Raw genomic sequence first — 26,161 nt, 5'->3', positions numbered from 1 at the left:
CCTGGACCTGAGGATTTTGAAATTGGTTCCTCAAGCAGGAAAGGTTAAAAATGCTGACCCCAGCACAGGTGCTTCTTGCATTGAACAAGGAAGACTGGATGGTGTCTATCGACTTACAGGATGCTTATTTTCATATCCCTATTCTGAAGTCACACAGGAAGTATCTCCGGTCCGTGGTAGGGTCGCAACACTACCAGTTTGCAGTCCTTCCATTTGGTCTTACTTCTGCACCTCAAGCCTTCACGAAGGTGATGGCAGTGGTTGCAGAAGACCTCCGAAGGAAGGGAATTTCTGTATTCCCTTACCTGGACGATTGGCTGATCAAAGCCGGGTCCCCAGAGCTCGTGCTGTGCTGCAGGTGACACCCCAGTTATTGTTCAACCTGGGCTTTATGGTGAACGTGCCCAAGTCTCACCCGATGCCCTCTCAGCGCCTCCTGTTCATAGGGACAGTACTGGACACAACATTGAATCTAGCCTACCTCCCTCCACAGAGGATTCAGGACATTCAGGCGATGATTTCAATGTTTCAAAAGGGAGCGGCTGTTTCTGCCCTCAAGATCCTGCGTCTGCTCGGTGTGTCTGCGTCCCGCATTCTGTTGGTCACTCACGCACGTTGGCACATGAGGACTCTCCAGTGGTGCCTCCTCAAGCAGTGGTTTCAACACAAAGGGGATCTCGAGGAATTGCTAACGATCTCCAGAGATGCTGTGGTGGATCTGCAGTGGTGGACTGTGGACGGCAACCTCTCTAAAGAAAGGCCGTTTTGCTTTCCACCTCCGTTGAGCACAGTCATAATGGATGCTTCCATCCAAGGGTGGGGCGCTCATCTGGTGGACCTGGAGATCAAGGGCATTTTGGTGTCCAGTAGAACAGATGTTTCACATCAATCTGTAAGAACTGCAAGCGATACTGTTATGTAGTCATTTTAGTTCTAGCTCCATGCAAGTTATTTTAACATACTAGGCCTGCTGCTGTGCACTTTAACCTAGATATATTTTATTTGGCTTTGCTTTATTATTGTTACAGTAGCCACTTTTACAGTATTGTTTTATTTTCTATCTGACTGTTTTTGCCTAGGCCAGCACTTTGTTCTCAAACAAGACATTCTTGCTTACTCTGTGCTTCTTCAAAGGCTGCAGTAAGATAGGTTGCCGGTGAACGTGGGATAAGTTTAGTCTCTGACATTCAGAGAAAATACACATCCTTATGTAGGGACGTTTTCGCAGAACATCAGCTGTTTTATTATAAAAACACTTCCCTGTCCCTTACACGTTAGAGGGAAATTCCAGCCAGAGAACCACAACTGTATGCTGATTGCCGAATGCTTCGCTACAGCTGTTTTGCAGACTTCAGGCCTTTGCTCAGGTATGGGAGATGATGTCTTACCAAGGCAACCTGAAGGGCAGAATTAGAGCTTAACACGCTGTGCTCTATCATAGCCTAGGTAGGAATTAGTCTGTTGACTCTAGTGACAGTATGGTAGCATTATTTTTATGTTTTACTCTCCTTGTCACAATTTAAATCTTGTCATGCTGTATCGTCTTGGTTATTGCAGTCTAAGCTTTGCTATCTAAGATGCAGTCGCTTTTTTAAGACAGCCATCATGTCGGCTAGACTTGTGAGTGAGCTTCAGGCTCTTAGTATGAAATCACCTTTTACTACCTTTCATGCTAACAAGGTGGTGCTGCGAACCAGGGCGGCTTTCCTTCCTAAAGTAGTCACTCCCATCCATCTGGGGCCGTCTATAACTCTCCTATTGTTTTTCCCTTCTCCGCATCCATCAAAGGAGGAGGAAAGGCTGCATCGCTTTGATCTGAAAAGGGCCCTGAGCTTCTTCATAGAGAGAATGAGAGACTTCAGAATTGATGATCAGCTCTTCATTGGGTATGTGGGTAAAATGAAGGGCAAAGCTGTCCACAAGAGGACCCTTGCAAGGTGGGTCATTCTTTGCAGAAAGATTTGTTATTCGCTAGCAAAGAAGGTTCCCCCTGAGGGCATTAGGGTCCATTTCACCAGGGCTATGTCTGCCACTTCGGCTTTAGCTAGGGGTGTGCTGGTTGCTGATATTTGTAGGGCAGCAACTTGGGCTTCCCTCCACACTTTTGCAAAGCATTATTGCTTAGACTCGGAAGTTAGGAGGGATGGTCATTTTGCCCGTTCTGTTTTGCAGGACTTCTTGGTTTGACCAGTCAGGCACTCACCTCTGAGTGAGGGACTACTTTGGGAGTCTATTCATAAGGTGAGGAATCCACAGGTAGTAGTATCCATCAGGAGAACAAGTTACTTACCTTCAGTAACACTTTTTCTGGTGGATATAGTAGCTACCTGTGGATACCCTGCAGTTGTGCCGTCGACGTGAGGAACTAGGAAAAAACTTCCATTGAATGCTGGCACATTGGGAGAATTCATAAGGTGTGGAATCCAAAGGTAGCTACTGTATCCACCAGAAAAAGCATTACCGAAAGGTAAGTAACTTGTTTGTCTGGGGTGATAGATCTGTAATGTAGTATTCAATGCACAGTGCATGAAGCAGTGGCAACAGGAAGCAGCTCTGTTTTGTACTCCTAGAAGGTTGTAAATGGGTACTTGAGAAGTCTTTATTCTTTGGCCTGTGGATTGGCATGTATGCTGTTGATCCAGTTGGTGATATGAGCAGGGATACACTTGTGTGAAGCTACAACCCACAAAAACCTCCCCCTGATTCAATGCTTCAATACATTTATCAGTACCGAATCATGTGACTGATAGGGAACCTTGGCCCAGAGTATTTGGCTGGCTGCACTGTTTGTTTGGGTAGTTGTTGTGTATCCCAATACAAATAAGTGTTGCCAAGGAGATCTTAAGGACAGGATGACCTTGTTCATTAGCAGATGGTTAGAGCTCTCTATCAACATTAATTAAATAAATCAGCCTATTGCTGTTGAAACTAGTCTGATTTTGTGTATACTTTTTTTATGTTAGAATCGCAACCATGTTCTAAAGCTGAGGTGTGCAGGGGCCATTCTGAATCGCACAAACAGCATCAAGCAATACAAGAGCGATCATTGACTAAAATGCTTTTTATAATTTGCTTTTGAAGATAATTACCTAAACCAATCTGCCATTTGAGAGTGAGAGTAACACTTGTTGGAGTTTAGGAAGAATAAGGGACACCTCCATATTGAATGCTTCTGCTGCATCAATTCTGGCAGACCTTCTTTCATAATATGTTGTTTCATCAGCACATAGTAGGCTTCTGGTTGAGTGCTCATTTTGTAAGAGAATAGTAACTCTGAAGGTGGCTGTTTCTGCACATGGATTAAGTTTGAAAAGGTTAATTCACTGTCACGGAACTGAGAAATGCAACTGCTGCTCCCACCTCCCTTATGATGAAGCAGCATTATTGATGATTGCTGAGCTTCCTCCACATTTAAAAACAGAGCATGCAGTTTGACTCCAGCTGTATTTGATATAATTACTTGTTAAATGGACTTGCCTAATGTCAAGTCTATGATCTGTTTCCAAATGGCAGTTGTGTAATCACTAATTACGACCTTTGGTGCATCCAAGGTTGTCTAGAACAGCTGTGCTTTGTGAGTGTCGTAGGAGACTGTAATAAGTTGCTGTAAACAGGCTTGATGTTAGTAGCAGACACTTTTGGAATGTTCATATAAGTCTAGATATGCTGCTGAACATGTTATATTCCTGTTCACTAAGGAGTGATATGAAATTGGATTTGGTGATATTATGATGGTAATAGCCTATACTAGCAATACAGGTACTAAAAATAATTTAAAGAGTGGTAATGGGTTTTCTACTCAATAATTATTTTCTTCCCCAGAACATATAAAGCAAATTTGAATTAGGCTTATGAAAACCTCAGATCTAAATAGAATGTTGCGTTAAATTTAAAATTCTAACAATGGATCTTGAAATATCTGAAGGTTTTCTGGTATGGTTGGCATCCATTTGAAGACAATAACAGCAGAATTACCAAATGTGTAAATATGTGAAAGCTTGCGTGGTCGGCAAAGCAAAAAATTGTTTTTAAAGCATTTTCACTCTGATAGCTTAAATGATCCAAGTAGCATCACGTTCATTTGCCTTCTTGCATTATTTCTTCCCGTCCAAGGTCCACACCATCTCGTAATCAAGTATCTCACCTCGCAAAGCAATCATTTTTGTATTTGTTTTTCAATTAAACATTTTACTAGCATTTACCTCTGTTGCTGGATTGCATATTGAAAAAGATAGAACATTGATGATTAAACAATGGATTTTCAGCGACAGAGGTATTGTTCCAGACTTTCGTCGTCGCCATTATTTTTTAGTGAAAAGTGTTTAGTGAATTATGCTAATTTCCAATCTTCTTTCAGGGTTCCTGGTGGTATCGATCGATTCGCTACAGTGGAGACCAAATTCTCATCCGTACAACACAAATATATACATACTTTGTGTACAAGACACGAAATATGGACATGAAACGTAAGTATTTGAAATGATTTATATGTGGCTTGCCTTCTCAAGGGTATTTATTCATTATGTTTAGAAGCATATTTCAACAACATTCCAAACTTACTAGGTTCTTTTCGTCAATCAGAGAGGTTCCTGAAAAACGTCTTACTACTTAATATTGTGTCCTTATGCTTTCCTTTTCCTACCTTGTATGTACTCTCTCCCTTTGGTGCTCTTCTAAAAACATATTCACAAAGCTGTTATAATTAGAGCCTTGTATGACCAGTATCACAAATGTGTATAAAGGCACCAGATGGCCATGTCTCCTTTTACACATGTACATCCATACCAATTTATGTATGGATGTGTTTGTAAAGCTCATCCTCATATCCTAATCTAGAGGTGATAGAGCACTGTACAGTACATCTCCTATAATGTGACTATAGGAAGATAATTAACAAAAAGTCAAAACGTGTACAAGAAGAAAGGCACTTCCATGTGTGGACTTAAGTGTCTTAAGTCCTTTTCTGAACATTAGGAGGACTGGCTAGAGTTTAATGGATAGTGGTCGAGTGTTTGTTATTTTGGGTGAGATCTAGGACCTCTGATCTCTGGTGAGCAGAGACACCACTTCAGTTTCTTGGCTTTGCATGCTGTATGGACAAACCTACAGGCCTTACTGCTATCCAGCAAAGGCGAGCTTTTCAAGGTCCTGATGAACAACACAACTGCCAAGTGATACTGCAACAAGCATGGCGGCATTGAATCGCGAGCATTGTACCAGCACATGCTGAGACTTTGGCGTGGTTGGACCTTCAAAAGATTTTTGACGGTAAGCCACTTTATGGGTTCTTTCACCGTTAGACAAAGCCACAACAGGCGTCATCTGGCTGACGCCCACGACTGCGGTCTACACCCAGAGATTGCTCCTTTGTCTTCTCCCAATGCGTGTGCTTTGGTTAGATCCTTTCGCTACCACCTAGAACATTAGATGTTGCACTTTTATGCCCTAGAGTTCTGCTTTGTGATTCCTTGGGAGACCCGTTCTGCCTTCAATGGTACTCTAGTATTCAGTATGCATTTCCCCTCTACCACTCATAGGTGCTTGAAGTTAGCTATAGGAGGTATTGTAGCAGCCCCAGATAATCTGAAAGTAATTCAGATGTAGACTGGACAATAAAGGAGCAATTGATTTGTTTTTTTTCTAGGTATATTTGCTGCTTATTTAGAACAGAATGTCATGTGTCTAGTAAAACGTCCTGAGAAACAGCTGCATTTTTTAACATGATCTATGTTTAAATTCCTTTTTTGGATTAAATATTGTACATAGTGAAGCTTTGCTGTGCTGCCGTAGAGTTTAAATGAACGAGCTGTAGTACTTATAATGCTGCCCTGACACACTTCAATTCAAGCATTTGGTAATTGTTCAAACTGAACTTCTAGGAGTATTTCAAATTTATCAGTAGCAGGGGAATTACTTCTCTTAATCCTAACATATGATGTGAATATATTTTTTTAGTAGAGTCCAAACCAAACCCCTGAAATGTCATTGCTCAATTTTAAATACTATTGAAAACCTTGCAATCTTTGGAGACGATTCACAAAGCTAAATTCAGCCATAAACCTACGTTTATGACTGCATTTGCATTTCTTACTTATGCTACAAAGGCCCATTTACTAGTGAAGATTTATTTTCCACAGTTGAGAAACCCACTAGGTGGGTGATTCAAGGTGTGGTTTGGCTTGAAAATTTGGGAACATCCAGAAACACAAATGTTTTTGGCTATTCCCAACCTCCTTGCTGTCCCCTTTCCGCTGTGGGAGTGATGGGAGATATACGCCATTAAGCTGCTGGATTAAATGTATCTCCAGGGTGGGAAGGTGAGCAAGGCACGCTCTTTTTGAAGTGGGTTGTAGAGGGAGGGCTTTCTGCATGGGGAGGGGCAAAATTATTTTTCCCCATAACAAAAAATTGAATATATAGAGATTTCTGATGGATACAACTACCTGTGGATTCCTTACCTTATGAATTCTCCCAATGCGCCAGCATTCAACGGAAATCTTTTCCTAGCTCTTCACGTCGATGAGGACGTCACACCTGCACGGCTCTGCACGCGACTTTGTCTGTCTTCGGAGCCATAAGAAGTCCTCGTTGGCATGCTGATGTCTGTTCCCTATTTTCCGTGCCTTCGTTTTTTTTTTACCTCTTCTTTGTATTTCAACTGTATCGAGGTAATTGTTTCGTAGTGCTTCTTCTATGTCACCACTGAAGAAATCCAGTTTTAAACCTTGTAGCGAGTGCGGGGGCCACATGTCGGTGACAGATCCGCACGAGAACTGCCTCTGGTGTTTGAGCTCTGCTCACGTCATGGCAGGTTGCTTGTCCTGTCAACGTATGAACCCAAAAGCTCTGAAGAAAAGAGGCTAAGCTTTTCCTAGCAAAAGCTAAGAAGGAGAAAAGAGGTCGGCCAAGGTCAAAGACACGGGACACTTCGTCACGCAGATCTTCTAGGTCTCATAAGAAGTGATACCGATGTCATGAGTCATGGCGCCGTTCATCCCGAGACCGGTCAGTCTCCTCCGAGACCGCGCCGCACGATGTGGGAGGTCAGCCCCACCGAGTCTTCTCAGCCACAGTCTCCTGAGGCATCTCCGCCACCGACTTTGATCGAAATGTCTGAGTCACCTGCAAGTGCAACAGCTCATTTTTCTCCTGCATCCTCCCAGGGTCAGGATTTTGAAGTTCTAGCGCCTGATCCAGCACAGCCACCTTCCCAGCTCCGGGGGCGAATCAGTCTTTATTCCTCAGTGCTATGTTTATTATTTTTAATAGGGCGATGGGCCCCTCTGGTGCATCTGCTGGTCCCACGGGTCCGTTGGCTTTCACGCCGGGGTTGCCGGCGCCGTATAAACAGGCCCCATTTATGCCCTTTTTACCAGCAACTCCTTGCAATGGTGCTGGCTCAGCGCCGATTAAGTCAATACTGGCGCCGGATGGATCCCGACGCTCTACTTCAGAGCGGACTGTGGATTTGCCTCCCTCCTTTCCTCCACCGGTTATACTTTCTCCTCCTAAGCCTGCGTTGTCGATGTTGATTAATTCTCTATCGACACTGCGTTTAGAGTCCAGGCTGAGGTCTAGAAGGAGGGCGTTGAGACTTGGGGGAGCAACAGTATCAAGAACAATTGGAGGAAGGAGAAATCCTGGGGCCTTCTGGTGATTTCCAGGGCTTGGACTCTGCTAGTGGATTAGAGTGGGAGTGGGAGCTTTTCTCAACTGGAGGTGAACTCACTGTAGAAGCAACTACATACCATGGGGTGATCAGGAAGGCAGCAGAATTTTTGGGCTTGCCACTTCCTGCTTCAGAGTTGAAGACCAATATTTTAATGGAGGTTTTGCATCCATCTGCTTCCTCTTCTGAGCCCCTCCTCCCATTCAATGATGCCCTGACATAGTCCATATTAAAGATATGGAAGAAACCGGTTACTACACCTGCGGTTTCTAAGACTGTACCCAGACGGTACAAGGTAGCTCCAGGTGATCCACAGTTTTTGTCCCAACACCAGAAAGCTTAGTGGTGCAAGCTGGTTGGCTCCAGGATCGTTCCCTACAACACCATCTGATAGAGAGTCAGCATTATTGGACATGGAGCAGTCTGCTAAGAAATGCTTCTCTTCAGAAAGCATGGCCTTAAAGTGCCCTAATGGATACAGCGAAGGAGGTCGTCCCTAAATTTCCACAGGAAGTAGAGGAACATTTTAGTGAACTGTGCATGACAGTCAAGCGGCAGCAAAGCAAGTGTTTCAGTCAGGTCTGAGCACTGCAGACTCAGTTGCTAGAGCCATGGGGAATTATATTGCAACTAGGAGGGATGCTTGGCTCAGAGGTTCTGATTTTTCCTTTTTATGTACAGGCTACGTTGATGGACCTCCCTTTTCATGGTGCAAGAATGTTTGGGGCAAAGGCGGACTCAGCCCTAGAAAGATTTAAGGATAGTAGAGCCACTGCAAAATCTTTGGGCCTTCAGGCTGCTTCTTCTACGTCCTTCAGGTCTTTCAGAGGGTTTGGCAGTGGGTCATCCTTTTGTGGGAGGCTACAGTCCCATGGCCAGCAGCCTGCCAAACCCCTCTACAGGTTCTATAGGGGCTGTGGGAAGGTTAGAATGCGAGGAGCCGCACAGCAGCCTTCTGCCTCATCCTCATCCTCTGGGGCAGTCCAGCCAGGGAAGTAGCCCTAGTAAACATTCAAACTTGTTAATGATACACACAATACATGATCAATACCCTACACAGTCTAGGGTTCACAATCAATTACCAGACGTCTCACCTTCAGCCAGCCCAAATACAAGTATATCTGGTAGAAATTCTGAAAACTCATTCAGCATTATCTTATCCAAACCCACAAAGAATTCAAGCCTTCCACAGTTTCATATTGCAACTCCAATACAAGCAAACTTACACAGTAAGGTTTATCATGAAGCTCTGCATACTCCTGCCATCTAGTGTTGGTTCAGGATGTGTGAAAGCTATCTTTCTTTGAAGAAGTCTCTTGAGTCACAAGGTAAAGTGACTCCTTCTTTTGTTGATAGCATGTGTATCTACTCCATAATTAGATTGTTTTCTTTCCGTCATTGGGTTTGGACGGCTTCTTCAGTGCTCTAGTTCAAGACCGTTTTGGGCTTTCTTCACTCTGTTATAATCGTCTGTAGCCCCTGGTATTGCTTTCTTTCACATTTAATACTCACCCTTCGAAAACCGATGAAAATCTTCAGTCGTCGATTAAACGTTCTCCTCTTCTTGCCTTAGGGCCTCTCCTGTTGAGCCTTCTTTCTCATCTCATAAGATTTGACCAACAATGCGCTGCTAATGGAACTGGCTCCATTTCGGTTCTGTCCCAGCTGCCACACAAAATAGCTGCACACTGACCTCCATCAGGTTTCTGACTTGTGCCTGTATCCCGATCACCATGTGGAGAACTGTGTGGCCTGTCGATCTTTTCAGTTAAAGAAAACATTGCACGATTGACGAGTGCTGCACGAAGAAATGGAGTGCAAGGACCTCGAAAAGACACTTGACATCTTTGGTGATCACAATGTCGAACAGGAGGAAGAACTGCAGGAGCCCTCTGCAGCAGAGGAAGAGGCCCTTGCTATTCCGGACTCAGAATCAGACTCCAAAATTGAGTTTGGCATGCAGATCCAAGACCTTCCTTCAGGACAAGGCGCAGTGAGTACCCATGCCCCCTCTCCCCCTGTCCAGCCATTCGGTTCCGACTGAATTACGGCTCCTGGGTCACCACTGCCAATAGGCCATGGTAGGCACCGTACATCTGCTAAGGATGCCCAGTCTTAGAGCCTGGCACTGAAAGCCAAGCTGAAACCCCCTTGTGCTGTACTGAGCCGACCAGCCTTGGTGCCGACCCAACCATCTACCTCAATGGCTTCAAGCATCCCAGCTTCTGCTGCTTCTGCTCTGGCCACCTCGGTGCCATTACAAAGACTAACTTCTGCACCAAAACCTTCAATTTTACACTGGAACCGATCCTAGAGATTGACAGAGAGGCTTAATCCGAAGCAAAAGAAAATCCACATCAAACCTCATACTGCCAGAATTTTGCCAAAGGTAGTGCAGTAAATGTCTACTCCATCAAAGTGCAAGCTTTCTTTCGACGGGGCCATTGACTTACCTGAACCTCCTAAAAAGAAGGACACTGACACCTTTGCCTGCATCTTCTCTGCTTCCACCACCTTCCTCACCGCCACCACCTTCTTCACCACATCACTCGCTTAGAGATATAGGTAATGTTACTTCACAGGGCTTCCCACAATCTTACAATGGGGATCAGGGAGAGGGAGATAACATAGATCAGCCACTCCCAGATCCATGGGAAATTTATGACCTTATTCCCTCCACCTCCAAAGTTACCGACCCAGACCTCTACCTAACGAAGCCATTTCCCCCGGATGATGGAACATTATTCCAGGAACTTCTAACTAGGGCAGCTACATATCACCAGGACCGTCTAGTGGATGACTTTCTCTACTAGATACTTTCCTCTGCCACTCGGGCATGCCAGTTTCTGCCCATGGTAGAAGGGATGATCCGCCACACAAATGAGATCTTTAAAGATCCTGTATGTGCACATATTATTACACCAAGGGTGGATAAGAAATACAAAGCTACACCCTCAGACCCTCCCTTCATCAAGGGCTAACTCCTTCCAGACTTGCTGGTAGTCTCTAATACCTGTAAGAGGGCTAATTCTCAAACATCAGCAGATGCCCCTCTACTTGGTAAAGAGTCTGATGCATCAGGTAAAAGGGTGGCAATACAGGCAGCTAACCACTGGTGAATTGCCAACACTCAAGGGCTGTTGGCAAGGTACGACAGAGCCCATGGGGATGAAATGGAGGAACTCCTCCAACATCTCCCTGAGGCGTACAAGAAAAGAGGCCACCAAGTTGTTCAGGAGGGTAAACTGTTCTCCAAAAAATCTATCAGATGTGCCCTTGATGCAGCGGACTAAATACCAGCACACTATTGTGTAGACACACCTGGTTATGCGTTTCTGGCTTTAGTCCTGAAGTACAGCAGACACTTTTAAATTCCCCCTTTAAACAACTCCTCCTCTTTGGTCCCCATGTGGATCAAACTCTAGAAAAAATGAAGAAAGATAAAGACTTTGCCAAATCCATGTGGGAACTTCAGACTTCTACTCCTTGTGATTCCTTTCAGCACCCCACATACAAACAGGGTACCAAAGCAACATCATCTGATGCCATTCATTTGCGCGTGTGACGGTTCTCACTGTGTCGATGAAAGGTGCAAAGTTTTAAATATATAAGGGAGCATGCCCTTTGCAGTCAACAGGATGCGTATATAGGTGACTCGAACAAACATGATTTCAATGTTTATGAATTAAATAAACTAAAATAAGCCCTGAAGAAGTCCAGTTTATGATGACGAAACGCGTTGGCTGATGTTTTCTTTGATTGTGCATAAAGAATAACAGAATAAAGTTAAGATTACAATGTGACAACATTTAGCAACTGGACTCTATTTTATTAATATAATAAGTGGTGCACTACTGAAGTATCTATTATCTGTGGTCCCCTTTGGAATAGCACTCTGACAGTAGGTGGTGTGATGTGTGCACACATATGAGCATGATAATATGTTTAAATGTTTCTTTGACTTATCAGGTGATAGGGGTAGGTGCATTGTTCTTATTTAACCCACTGCCACTTTTTTCATCATCAGATGCCTCTACCTCCTCTTATAGACAGCAGCATCAAACGTCCCCTTCAAGGGAATATTACTGAGGCACATATAGGGAAACCATGTCAGAAAGTTGTGGAAAAGGTGCCTCCACTTGCGCCACTCCCTCCACCTCCAAATAGTGACTCTTTTCATTCCCCAGACCATCTAATACCTGTCTTGGGACTTCTACAGCATCTACCTCGCTTGGAAAATGATAAGAACAGACTAGTGGGTGTTGGACATTATCCAACATGGGAATTGTCTGGAGCTCATCAAAAAACCTCCAAACATCCCATCTCACAAAAAGTTTCCAAGAACATTTCCGTTTGTTAAAACAAGAAGTACAGGCTCTCCTTCACAAAGGGGCCATAGAGCCTGTCCCTGTTCGACAGCAGGGCACAAGAGTATACTCCCTATACTTCCTAATTCCCAAAATAGAGTACTTCAGCCTATTTTGGACCTCAGACTGATAAATCGTTACATCCTATCGGAACACTTTCATATGGTAGCTCTTCAAGTTGTAATCCCCCGCTACAACAGGGCAACTCTATATCTGCACTGGACTTAAAGAACGCTTACTTTCACATTCCAATCCATCCAGCTCGCCGCAGATACCTATGATTTGTTATATAGGGAAGACATTTCCGGTTTAAAGTGTTCCTATTAGGAGTCACTTTTGCACCTCGTGTGTTCACAAAATGTCTGGCTGTAGTTGCAGCCTACCTGCGCAGACAGCACATTCATGTTTTCCCATATCATCTAATCAAAGCCAGTATGCTGCCATTGTGCCTGCAACACACCCAGACCACTCTAGACCTTCTTCATCAACTGGGAGTTACCATCAACATACAAAAATCACACGTTCAGCCTTCACAGCTTCAGCCGTATTTAGGGGCTGTCCTCAACACAACTGGGCTAGCCTACCTGAACAGTCAGGATTCAGAACATCACAACCTTACTGCAACAGGTTCATCCTAATCAACGCTTAACAGTCTGAACAGTTCAGCGACCTTTATCTTGATGTCATCTTGCATTGTAATAGTACCACATGCAAGACTACTCATGCGCCCCCTGCAGGAATGTCTGACAAGTCAATGGCCTCAGTCACAGGGTCAGTTACAAGATCTAGTGTTGGTAGGTAGCCACACTCACCAGTGTTGGACCATGCAAAATAAAAGGGGCAGCTATTCCTCGCCCCTGTTTGCCAGATCATTCTCACAGTGGACGTGTCCCTCACAGGATGGGGTGCTTACCTACAGGCACTCACAATCAAGGGACTCTGGAACTCCAAACACCAAGTCCTGCACATCAACTACCTAGAGCTTCAAGCTATTCATCTAAAATTGAAGGCTTTCCTAGTTCATCTTACAGGCAAGGTTGTCTTGGTCCGAACAGACAACACAACAGCCATAGTTTATTTACAGAAAGAGGGGCAACACACTATATACAGCTATCATGCCTATCTCAGACGATTCAGTGTTGGCCTGTTCGTCACCACATTCACCTGTTAGTGGAACAACTCCCAGGGCCGGACAACGACTTTGCCGACCTCCGCAGGATGCAACAACAAGTCCCTGAATGGGAACTCCACTCCCAAGTCCTACTCCCATACTTTCACAGGTGGGGATCCCACAAATAGATATGTTCGCAATCGCAGACAATGCAAAATGCCCAGACTTTCTTTCTAGGCTCCCTCACCCCTTATCCAAGGGTTGTGCCGTATGGATGAACTGGTCAGTGATATTTGCCTATGCTTTTCCACCTCTCTCTCTCCTCTTCCATTTGTGGTTCGGAAGCTCAGGCAAAAGTCCTCCACTCTCATTCTAGAAGCTCGCCCTTGGTCTTAACAACCATGGTTCACCACACTACTCGAGCTCTCAATAGTGCCCCATGAGAAGCTTCCCCTCAAACTGGATCTTCTCACTCAGAGTCCTGGTGATATCACACATCCAAATACAAAGGAACTCAACCTTGCCATTTGGCTCCTGAAGTCATAGTTTGGTTACCTTAACCTCCACCAGAATGTATGACCATTCTCAAGGAGGCACGTAAGACTACATCCAGAGTCTGTTATGCTGCTAAGTGGAAAATATTTATTTTCTACTGCTGTGACAACCACATTAATCCTTTCATTGCAACTGTTCAAAATATTGTTTGTTACTTACTTCATTTACAGACTGCTGGTCTAGCATATATTTCAGTATGCCTGCATTTAGCCTCAGTAGCTGCCTGTCTGCAAAACAGACATTTATCATCATTTAAAGTACTAGTAATTAAGGCATTTGTGGAAGGCCTTAAAAGAGTAATTCCACCCAGGGTTCCTCCTGTACCTGCTTGGAATCTGAGCATTGTACTTACCAGACCTATGGGTTCACCATACGAACCTTTTCAAAACTGCCCTCTGCAATTCCTATAGTGGACGGTAGCCTTTTTAGTAGCAATCACTTCACTTAGACGTGGCAGTGAGCTCAAGGCACTAACCTTGGAAGAACCTTTCTCCCAACTACAGAGAAATAGGATAGTCCTTTGAACTAACCCAAAATCCTTTCCAAAGGTAGTTTCTGCTTTCCACCTGATCCAGTCAGTTGAACGGCTGGTTCTCCAGTATTGGGGTATTTTTCATAGATTCACATGCTTGAATCATTCCCCGTCGTCGAAGTGGGCGTCCTACGGTACATAGAAAGCAATAAATAGATAAAATCCCCCTTTTTTTTTTTTCATTGTAGTCAATAGGAAAAACACATTCACTTTTCCAACTATCAGCCTCATTAGAAAAAGCCCAAACTTCAGCCAATCAGGCGAGACCACCCCTTTAGAATCCTAAGCACAGAGGCTCAGTCTCTGATTTCTCCGCACTAGTGATTTTAATAAAAAATAAGACGTGAGTCCCCACGGGAAGGAGGGTTGGTCGCATGTGAATCTATGAAAGATACCAATACTGGAGAACCACAGTTACAGGTAAGTAACTTGTATTCTTCTCCAGTATTGGGGTATCTTGATAGACTCACATGCTTGAATCAGAGTAGTCAGCAGTAAGAAAGATGGTTGAGTTCTGAAACACCAGAAGCATGCCTGCTTACAATTCATCCTATATGGACTCATATAGGTAGTTAAACATGCTTATTAACATTTTAAAAAGATGAAATAAATATACATATCAATAGTAATCCTATATATAGATATAGATATCTATATATAGATATCTATATATAGATATCTATATATAGATATCTATATATAGATATCTATATCTATAGATATATATATATATATATATATATATATATACGAAAAGAAAAATTATCAGTCTGGCAATACATAGAGGATGGAGGGTAAAGAGATTATTGGCTCACCTTATGCAAATAAGTTACGTAACACTGCTTGTCCTACCACGGCATCCATCCGGTCAGTAGCATCCAGGCAGTAGTGCTGGGTAAAGGTGTGGGCACGCGTCCACGTTGCCGCTCTGCATATCTGGTTAAGAGGAACTCCTGCGAATAAAGCTGCCGAAGTGGATACCGCTCTAGTGGAGTGCGCTCGGACATTGGACGATAACGGCTTCCCTGCTAACTGGTGGCAGAGTTGTATGGTAGTAGAGATCTAGCGTGTTATGGTCTGCTTGGTAACGGCCTTGCCTTTATTGATCCGCCCATAGCTAATAAACAGTTGTTCAGATTTACGAAAACTGCTAGTCCTTTGTATGTAGAATTTTAGACATTGTTTAATGTCTAGAGAATGTAATGTCCACTCTGCTGGAGTTCGCGGATTTGGAAAAAAAATTCTCAAAACCACCGGCTCATTTAAATGAAAGGTCGATGGAACCTTGGGGATACATTTTGGATTAGTTCTTAGAATGACCACCTCTGATTTGAATTGCAGAAAAGGAGGTGAGACTGAATGCCTGGATATCGCTAACCCTCTTCGCGGAAGGGAGGGCCAGAAGGAGAGCTGTTTTCAAAGAAATATATTTCAGGTCTGCCTTATGAATGGGCTCAAACGGATGCTTCATCAATTAGGAGAGCACAATGTTTAAATGCCATGGAGATGGAGGACGGTGAATCGGCGGGAACATCCTGAACAAGCCTTTTAGAAATTGCTTTATTATCCTGGATGACCATAAAGATGGTAAGTCTGATGTTCGTCGGAAACGGTATATAGCAGCGAGGTGGACCTTGATAGACGAATGGGAAAGGCCCGACTTCGCTAAATGCAACAGATATGGAAGGATCTGTTCTGGAGAGGACTTCAGAGGGTGAACGTTAGAAGTGGAACACCATATGCAAAACCTCCTCCACTTGAGCTTATACGTCCTATTTGTAGATTGAGCTCTGGCACCTTTTGAGCCTTTGCACAGTTGTTCTTTGAGGTTGTTGACCCTTAAGACGGTTTCCTCTTTGCAATCACTTCTGTGTGCCTTTGCACTGAACTGTAGATGCTCATGGTACAACTGTAAACCACCTTTTACCCAGACACATCGACCCAGACACTCTGGGCTTAGACGTTCTTTATGCTGAAGAGGATGTTGCCCTTATATCACACTTCATGCATTAATGTCTTTGCTGCATCAGTAGGAGGAGGAAGAGAGGCCTCATCAGTTGTACCCTACTAGGGACCTCATTTTCTATAAAGACAAGATTGAGGAGCACAGGGAGACTAATAACTGTTGTTGGATTTGCCAGTCCGAAGAAGGGAAGGTTTGTCCAAAAAAAAACCTTGTACAAGTGGGTAGTTCTTTGTATAAAGATCAGACGTTGACTTCAGGAAAGTATCCTCTTTCTGGCATGGTTACCCCCCACTTTTTGCCTGATGTCCATGTGCTTAGACTGTTGTCACTGGGATCCTGCTAATCAGGACCCTAGTGATTGTGCTCTCTCCTCCAAATTTGGTTGTTTTGGTACTCCATACACCATGCAATTGGCATACTGGTGTACCCCTGCAAGTCCCTGGTAGATGGTACTTGGGTACCCAGGGCATTGGTACACCAGGGGTCTCCCATGGGCTGCAGCACGTATTATGCCATCCAGCGGAGCCCATGCAAACTGTCTACAGGTCTGCCATTTGCAGCCTGTGTGAAATGGTGCATGTTCTAGGAAAGCAACACCCATCCCTGCTTTCATGTCCTTTCTTCAGCTGTAAAACCAGTGCACCTGGCATTGAGCCTGAAAACAGATGGGTCCTTCTGGCATTCCTTTAGTGGGTTTTAAATACTTAGAATGTCTTGGATTCCAATCTGCTACTATTTTGGAAGATACTGAGTTTTCTGATTGAGGCTGACCTGCTATATGCCCTTGACAAGTACCCATTATCTCATCCCACACAGTTGGTTTATGGGTGACTGACACTTTATCCATCCAGAGTAGGAGACAGCAGTGGGCACTACTGCTGTCAGACGGTTCATCACATAAGTGTCCAGGAGAATTCTACAGTCATTTGGTTTACTTCTAATTCCTCAGACCCCCAACCTTCATAGGAAACATGGTCACTTGGAACTCCTCTGCTTCACATGCCCTTTTGGGATGACTGCACTTTCTCTGCTAGAAAAATCTTCACTCACCAGGTAGTTTCATTTTCCCATTGATGCATCTTGAGGAGATGCCTGACTTTTCTGTGATCGGGCTTTGGAAATATGTATCAGATTTACATTGGTAGCATTAAGGACATCTAAACAGTTTCCATGGACGAACTCAGTCAATGTTATTCTTATAATTGTGTTAAAAAAGTACTTTGCCCCCCAAAAACAATCCTGACGAAGTCACACTGCTACCTCACTGTGCTCCAAACAGCCATCTTCAACGTAAAAATGATGAAGCCCTTGTAACTGGGCATGCCAAGGCCTCTGTATGTAGTGTTGGAAGAGTAGACTTCAGAGGTTTGGTTGAAGCACCATGGAACGGAATGATGATGGGAAAACTCAAGATTCCAGACTTGTGTGCCTTACACAAGCAGTAGGTACTCCGGACAAGTGGAAAACATGGGACTAGTGTATTTTAGGCCAAGGCGCGCTGTCGGGTCTCTTATCCTGGCAGAAAGACTCCTCTTTAAAGATGGATAACACTCATCTTGAAACGACAGCACACAACCAAGGGAGAAGTGCCAGATGCACTTGGCCAATACTTACTATCTCATTTAGATGTCCATCAACTGTCTGCACAGGAAGTGACACCTTTCCTTTCCCTTCTAGGACCTATTTGATGGAGTCAACAGCGTGGGCACATGCAGTGGGCGCAATAACGGTGTGCCGAAGGCAAGCCCTCCTGAGGCTGGCCCGCACCACGAAACCTGGTCCTCCATCCTCCAACCGCTAGCATGCTGCAACTCTCTGCACCTTCAACTCCGACCACTGCTTCATACGCTGCTGCTTCATGGCACCACACTCAATCAAGGGAGTGTTTCTTGCGCAACCTGCAAGCTTTTATGCACTTACCCACAACCAACACTAACTGTACCAACAATACCCAATACCCTACTCTCACTATCCTGCAAGAACCCAAACAACAGTTCACACTCTCATGGATGCTCCTCAACACCTGCTCACTTAGCAAAAACGCCAGAGAGACTTGGGATCTGATACACAACTATGCTCACGGACTGCATTTCCTCATGGAAATCTGACAGACCCCTGCATCAGCATCTGACATTGCCACAGCCATACCCCTTGGCTGCAAGGTTGCCAGGCAAGACAAACTTCAAAAGCCCGGAGGCAAAATCACCATCATCCACGAGAACACTTTCAGCTGCCCCATATCCACAGACACATCATCCTCAATCATGCAACACCTGTCAATCAAGCTCCAAATCAGGTCAACTTCACCCTAACCTGCACTCTAATCTACAGACCACCAGGACTGCACACCAACCTTACTGACACCATCATGGACTTTGTTGCTCCACTCTCCCTCAATCCTAGTGGTTACATCCTATTTGAAGACCTGAACTTCCTCCTGGAAGACCACGCCACCTCCAACTCAAGCACTCATTGAAGACTTTGGAAGCCTGAGCATGACCCAAAAATTAAAGGGATGTACCTATGTCGCTGGACACCTCCTTTGACCAACTACAGCAGCATCTCAGTTGATGACCCACATCAGTCCCCTGGACAGATCACACCCATGTCAAGTTCAACATCCCCATCCAATGCACATGCACCACCACCAGACTAGCTTGCCAAAACTTGAACAGCATCATTGACGACTGAAACACTGCTTCCAGCATCCACTGACCTGAAGACAGCAACAGCCTTCACAACACCATCAAAAATGTCCTTAACTGGATCACTTCCTATGCTGAATCCCCCCTAACCCCCCCCCCCCCCCCCAAAAAAAAAACCAAAACCATAGTGTACGAAGCTGGCTCTGTATATACTATCTCAAAGTGAGAGATAGAGTGCACAGAGTCCAGGGGTTCCCCTTAGAGGTTGATAGTGGCAATAATAGATAACACTAATGCTCTGTTTGTGGTAGTGAGGTCGAGCAGTTAGGCTTATCAGAGGGTAGTGTTAAGCATTTGTTGTTACACACACAGGCAATAAATGGGAACACGTACTCAAAGACTTAACTCCAGGCCAATAGGTTTTTATATAGAAACTATTATATTTTTAATTCCTAATTTCCTAATTCCTAATTTATTTTAGAACCACAAGATTTAGAATTCAAGTAAGTATATAAATTGTAAGGTGCTTGGAATGGGTAAATATAGAACTTTGAATGAATACAGTAATGTACACAGTTTGGCATAAAATGGCAATAAGCTATTTTAAAAGTGGACACTGCAAAATTCAGCAGTTCCTGGGGGCGGTAAGTAAAGGTTAGTTTGTCAGGTAAGTAAAGCACTTACAAGTTCAGTCTCCGGGGCATAGGCAGCCACTGTTGGGGGTTCAAGTCAACCCCAAACACCCAGCAACACTGGGCCGGTCAGGTGCAGAGGTGAAAGAGGGACCCAAATAGCATAGGCACCTAAGGAGACTAGGGGTGCTCCTGATCAAGTCTGCTAGCAGGTAAGTACCTGCGTCCTCGGGGAGCAGACCCAGGGGGGGTTATGTAGAGCACTGAAGGGGTCCCAAACAGGTACACAAAATACACCCTCAGCGGCACAGGGGTGGCTGGCTGCAGTGTGTGAACATGCTTTGGGTTTTGTGTTGAAATCAATGGAGGAACCTGGGGGTCACTCTGGCGATGCAGGGTACAGGGGATCTTCTCTGGCCAGCCACCAACTGGGCAAAGATGAGGGCTGCCTGCTGGTCACTCCGGCACCAGTAGTTGGTTCCTCTCAGGCCTGCGGGCTGTGAGTGCAGTGCTTCTTCCAGGTGTCGGGTTCTTTGTTACCGGGCAGTTGCGGTCAGGGGGATCCTTTGGATTCTCTCTGCAGGCGTCGCCGTGGGGGTGCAGGAAGGCTGTCTCAGGTCAGACACGTCGTGAGAGTCGCCTGGGGGTCCTTGCTGCACTGTTGGTTTCTCTGGACATGGGCCGGGGGCGTCGGGTGCAGAGTGGTGGGGACTCACGCTTCAGGAGTGAGATGGGAGTCCCTTTAAAGATGGTTTCTTCTTGGTTGTTTTGGACAGAGCTGCTGTCCACAGGAGTTTCTTGGTCCTTTGGGTTGCAAGGCAGTCCTCTGAGTCGGCAAAGGTAGTTGTGCCCGCTGGATGCATAGCTGTTGCAGGTTCTTTGAATCTGGAGACAGGCCGGTAGGGCTGGGGCCAAAGCAGTTGTCGTCTCCTTCTCTGCGGGGTTTTCAGGCCACTGTAAACAATGGCAGCACAAATGAAAAATGAGCCAGGACAGTGCAGACAATAGCACAAAATGATCCAGACTCTCAAATGTGCCACTCTGGCAGATCACATCAGTGCCAGCACCAACAAAAGCAAGGAAATCTTTGCCATTGTGGAAAATTTCACTTTACCATCAGCTGCTTCCAGCTCGATCACCACTCGCAGCACCTCTGCAACAATCTCTCTCAGTTCTTTAGCAAAATTGTAATTGCTGTTTACAGCAGCTTCAGCCCACAACCTGACCTGACAGACCTTGCCAAATGCCTCCCGATCTTACCCAAATAACCAATGCTAAGCACACGGACCATCATCACCCTAGAAGAAACTGCCACCACCATGAAGCCCTTCCACTCAGAGCCCCATCGGGCCGCTATCCCCGCCATGCCCATTTCAGAGTCCTGCAACCTGTCATCGCCATGCTAACACCACTCAGAATGCCTACACCGATTCTGCAACATTCCCAGATCCTTGGAAACATACAGCTGTCCTGTTCCTGAAGAAACCCTCTGCAGACCCTTCATCTCTTGTCAACTACTGACTGATCTTCCTGCTACTATTCCCGGCCAAGGTCTTCGAGAAAATCATCAACAGGTACCTCGCCGAATACCTCAAAGACCACCAACTACTTTACACTCGATCTCGTTTCAGACCCCACCAAAGCATTGAAACTGCCATCATTGCTGCCACGGATGACATCTGTATGACAGAGGACACATGGTGAACCTCATCCTCCTGGACCTGTCCACTGCATTTGACACAGTCTCCAACCCCATCCTCATACAATACCTACACAACATTGGAATCCAGGGACACGCACTCTGCTCTTTCCCTACTGGAGGACCCAGTCAGTCATCCAGGCAACCTGACCACAGACGCCAGCTGTAGGAAGCTGGCCCTGTGTGTGGTGCACACCCATGGTGTTACACCATTATATTGGGTCCAAGCAACACCCTATTAGTAAGTTTTACAGTGTCTAGACAGCCAGGGATCTCTAGGGTAGCTGTGGTGAGCAGCCAAGACTTCTCTAAGGCATGTGAGGCACTTGGAGTACCACAGTAGTTACACAGTAACTTAGCGCACATGAAAGGAACCACACAGTGTTGCAGAAATAAAGGTACTTTATTATAGGCACGCTAGACTAGACTGCTATTGGTATACTTCCCTCTGGTGGTATAAACACACAGTATATACACAGGCAAGTAGTTAGTAAAAGCATAAAATAGCAAGGGCCCTATTAGGGGGGTGGGGACAGACCTTATACAAAAAAAGGAATGCGGAAGGGTGTCCCTCACCAGGGTGTATGGAGTAGTTAGACAAGCGCTGGGAGAGAGTGGAACCCCAAGAGGTAAGTACCTAGAAGACTCCCAGCGGCGGGGTGGTGAGAGGTAAGTTACCCAGTTTTCCCATAGGCTAACACAGGGACTTCCCAGTTGGAGTATGAAGAAGCCGGACAGGACCAGTGGAACCCAAGGGCGGATCTTGGGGAAAGAGGACTACAAAGAAGGGGACAGAGTCCAGTCCACGCAGTCCAGGTGGGGTAGGAGCCAATGCCCACCCTTCTCCAGCTCAAGATCCGGGTTGACGGTGATGGATGAAGTCCAGCTGTGGTGTTCAGGAGCTGCAAAGAGGTGTACAAGCTGTCCCTCGCCGGTCGCTGGATTGCAGACCAGTTAGTGGTCTAGGTGACCACCAACAAGCACAGGCAAATGCAGATTGAGCTGTTGGAGGTTTTGCAGAGCTGTGGAGGACCAGCAAGGGACCCTACCCTTGGAGGGGAGTCAGGGCTTCCCTCAGAAGACATGTGAGCCAGCAGAAGCAGTCAGAGCCCCCTCAAGCAACCCCCTGTCAGCAGGCACAGTAAGTTGCAGTGAGGCCTAGTCAGCACGCCTGATGAGGAGTCCCACATCACTGGAGCAGCAGAGAGGAGACTTTCCTTGGTTGCTGCAACAGTCCCAGTGCACAGGGATTCTCTCCCAGTGGCAGAGGGCAAGGGCTAACCGTCTCCCGCATTCAACATAAGGCAGAGAGGACCCAGGGAATCCCTCAGATCCACCACCCGAGTTGGATAATCTTTGCAGATCCAGAGGACAGAAGATCCCACTAGCTGGACGAAGTTGTTTTAGGTCTAAGGGAGATTATTTCTTACTTCTGGTGCAGCTGAAGTCTTGCCAGCTCCAGAGGATGGACAGCCTTTGAAATGTTGCAGAATGCTGATAGGAGCCGTGGAACAATGTTGATGAGAGAAGTTTTCTCAGGTAATTCCTGTGTTGCCCAGCAGCGGTTCCAGAGGCTAGGAGCAGAAGAGGTCTTTGCAGGAGTCCTGATAGAATTTTGCACGACGAATCTGGGTATTCATCCTCAAGGGAATCCCTAAATAGCCCAAAAAGGGGGTTTTGGTCACTCTCTAGAATGACAGGCTATCAGGAGGGGTCTTTGACGTCCGGTACCTGGCCTACCCAGTCAGATGCTCCCAGGGGTGACGGATAGTGGCCTGGTGTAGTGACCTGTAGTGAAAGGGGGCATGCACCTTTTCACGCAGGCTGCAATGGCAGGCCTGCAGAAACAGTTTGCATGGGCTCCCATGGGTTGCATAATAGCAGGATCCCAGTGAAAACAGTCCAAACACACTGACATCAGCAAAAAAGTGGGGGTAACCATGCCAGAAAGAGAGGACTTTTCTACACCCGCAAACTCCTGTGTTGAGTTGTGCAAGACAGCTTCGTGAGCCCAAATCTCTTCAATGCATACATGATTACTCTAGCCACCCTCATCTGCTCTCACAATATCAACATCCTCTGCTATGGGTATGACAGAAAACTCATTCTTTCCTTCTCAAACAGGATGCCAGTACACAGATCAGTTTCAATGCCTGCATGACTGAAATTGGCCACTGGGTGAAGAGCAACTGTCAAAAGCTGAACAACAGAAAACTGAAATTGTGATTATCGGCAAGAGAACATCACCATGGGACCCCACCTGGTGGCCTGCAGGGCAGAAACTCCACCAACCATGCCCAGATCCTCAGATCCTCAGGATCATCATCATCATCAACAGCAAACTCAAAATGATAGTGTGTGCACTTCAACAGTGTTCTTTCCCTCAACTGTACCATTGCTTCCACAATTTGCAAACTCCTGCCACACAGCTAATTCCATTGTAAAACGTACCAGTGGTAACCAGGGCTTTGTGGCCAGGGAGGGTCCCTAAGGGCTGCAGCATGTATTATGCCACTCGAAGGGCCCCCTCACCGAAACATGCACACTGCCATTGAGGCTTGTGTGTGCGCTGGTGGTGAGAAAAAAGTAAAGTCAACATGGCATCCACCTCCGGGTGACATACCCATAAACCACTGCTTGTGGCATAGGTAAGTCACCCGTCTAGCAGGCCTTACAAAGCCCTACGGCAGGGTGCACTATACCACAGTTAAGGGAGGGCAAAGCTGAATGAGCAATATGTCCCTACAGTGTTTAAGTCCATCCTTAGACATTGTAAGTGCAGTGTGGCCATATTGAGTACATGGGCTTAGGAGTTTGTCATTACGAACTCCACAGCTCCATGATGGCTTCACTGAAAAATGGCGAGTTTGGAATCAAACTTCTCAGCTCTAAAAACCCACACTGATGCCAGTGTCTGAGTTATTGAAAAATGCCCTCAGAGGGCATCTTAGAGATGCCCCCTATATTTCACCTTATTCTTTAGTGTAAGGCTGACTGATCTGTGCCAGCCTGCCACTAATGGACTAGTTTCTGACCTCATGGTGAGAGCCTTTGTGCTCTCTGGGGTCAGGAACAAAGTCTGCTCTGGGTGGAGGTGCTTCACACCGCCCCCTGTGCAGGAACTGCAACACTTGGTGGTAAGCCTCAAAGGTTCCTGCCTTGTGCTACTCTGCCCCAGGGCACTCCAGCTAGTGGAAGGTGCCTGCCCCCCGCACCAAGCCGCACTTTGGCGGCTGGTCCGGCAGGACAATTAGTAAACACCAGGAGGTGTACCCACCCCAGCTAGGACCACCCCTATGGTGCCCAAAGCTGATTTGAAGCCCTCCCGGCAGAATCCTCATTTTTGCTTTGGAGGATGTTAACCAATAGGGTTAGGAATGTGCCCCCCCCCCTCCCCAAAGGGAGTGGACACAGAAAGGGTGTAGACACCCTCAGGGACAGTAACCATTGGCTGTTGCCCTCTGGTATTTAGAGGTACCCCTGAGCTTTGTTCTTCAGATTCCTGGTGACCTGACAAGGACTGAAGAGTTGCACCAGCAGAGAAGACTCAAGATGACAACAGACTTGGCCCCAGCCCTACCAGCCTGTCTGCAGCTTCCGGAAACCTCCTACAAGAAGACGACTTGTTCTGCAGGACCCGCGACCTCTACGAACTCCCAGAGGACTGCCTGCCTACCCAAGGACCAGGATCTCCTGAGGTCAGCAGCCCTGTTCATAAAGAAACCTCCACAAGGACTCCAGAAAGGTCCCGGTTCTTCGAGTCCTGCCCACTCTGCACCTGACACCCACGGCCCGTGTCCATGTGGCTTATCGGGTGCGATCGGCTCCGGTGAAGATTTTCCAACGCCTAAAGTTACCCCTGCACCAGACACCCCCTGGCCTTGAGGAACCCAACTTGATGGTCCAGCAACGTCCAGTGGGTTTTCTAATTACCTGTGCAACAGTTGGTTTTCTTCAGTCAACTCCCTGACTCCCTGGTTGAAACCTGCAGCATCTTTGTGACCCCTGGGGTTCCCGCATTAGAAAGCATTGGGTGCCCAAAGCTGTGTTTGCACCCTGCACCTGGCCGCCCATGTGCCGCTGAGGGTGGTGTGTGTTTGGTGTTGACCTGTGGCCTCCCACGGTACTTATCTAACCCCCCAGGTCGGTACCCTGCAGTTGCAAGTACTTACCTGCAAGCAGTTATTTTCTGAGCGCCTACTGTCTCTCTAGGATTCCTTTGGGCTCCCGACACCAACTTTGACCTCTGCACCCAGCTGGCCCCATGTTGCTGGTGGTGCACTCTTGGTGTGTACCTAAACTTTGGCCTGTGGACACCTTAACCCTTGAAGACTGGGGTCGTAAGTCAACTACTTACCTGTAAATTGTGTTGCTACTTTTCCTCCCCTTAGATTGCGTTGCTTTTTTTGAGGAATTAGTGTCCACTTTTGAAACTGAAAAGTCTTACTTAACTGTAAACTGTTTTATCTGTGAATTATAAACCAAGTGCGTTTGATACTTGAAATTGATACATTTTTTAAACTGTACTTACCTGTGACAAAGATACTTTTGATTCTAGAAATAAAGTATCAAAGTATATTGGCCTGGGGTTAGTCATTGAGTGTGTGCCTCATTTCTTGACTGTGTATGTACAACAAATGATTAGCACTATCCTATGATATGCCTAACTGCTCGACCACACTATCACAAAAGAGATCATTAGTGTGATCTACTTTAGGCTCTGTAAAGCCTCTGGGGATCCACTGGGCTCTGTTTACACTAAACCGTATATATAATATATACAGAGCCAGCTTCCTACAATGACTGCCCATGTCAGTGCTGTGCCCACCTCATGCTTCCATATCCTAAATATGGCTCCCAGTCAGCACCCGCTAAGCCGTCATGCACACCCTAATCACAAGCAAGCTGGACTGTGGGAACACCATCTATCCCAGGATCAATAAAAAACTAGTTAGAAGGCTGCAGACCATTCAGCACTCATCGGC

At 45.9% G+C, this 26,161-nt stretch overlaps 1 protein-coding gene across 1 annotated transcript in view; it reads left to right on the top strand.

The window, feature by feature from the left end:
• Positions 1–26,161, top strand: part of SEC63 (SEC63 homolog, protein translocation regulator) — a 620,356-nt gene that overhangs the window by 184,708 nt on the left and 409,487 nt on the right. Inside the window, exon 8 of the mRNA XM_069235447.1 lies at positions 4,358–4,466. Coding sequence (XP_069091548.1) covers positions 4,358–4,466 — 109 coding nt within the window. The remainder of the gene's footprint in view (positions 1–4,357; positions 4,467–26,161) is intronic.

The sequence above is a fragment of the Pleurodeles waltl genome, chromosome 5 (assembly GCF_031143425.1).
Source record: "Pleurodeles waltl isolate 20211129_DDA chromosome 5, aPleWal1.hap1.20221129, whole genome shotgun sequence".
Lineage (NCBI taxonomy): Eukaryota > Metazoa > Chordata > Amphibia > Caudata > Salamandridae > Pleurodeles > Pleurodeles waltl.
Note: the sequence above shows the minus strand (reverse complement) of the source record. Positions and strands in the feature narration are given on the sequence as shown.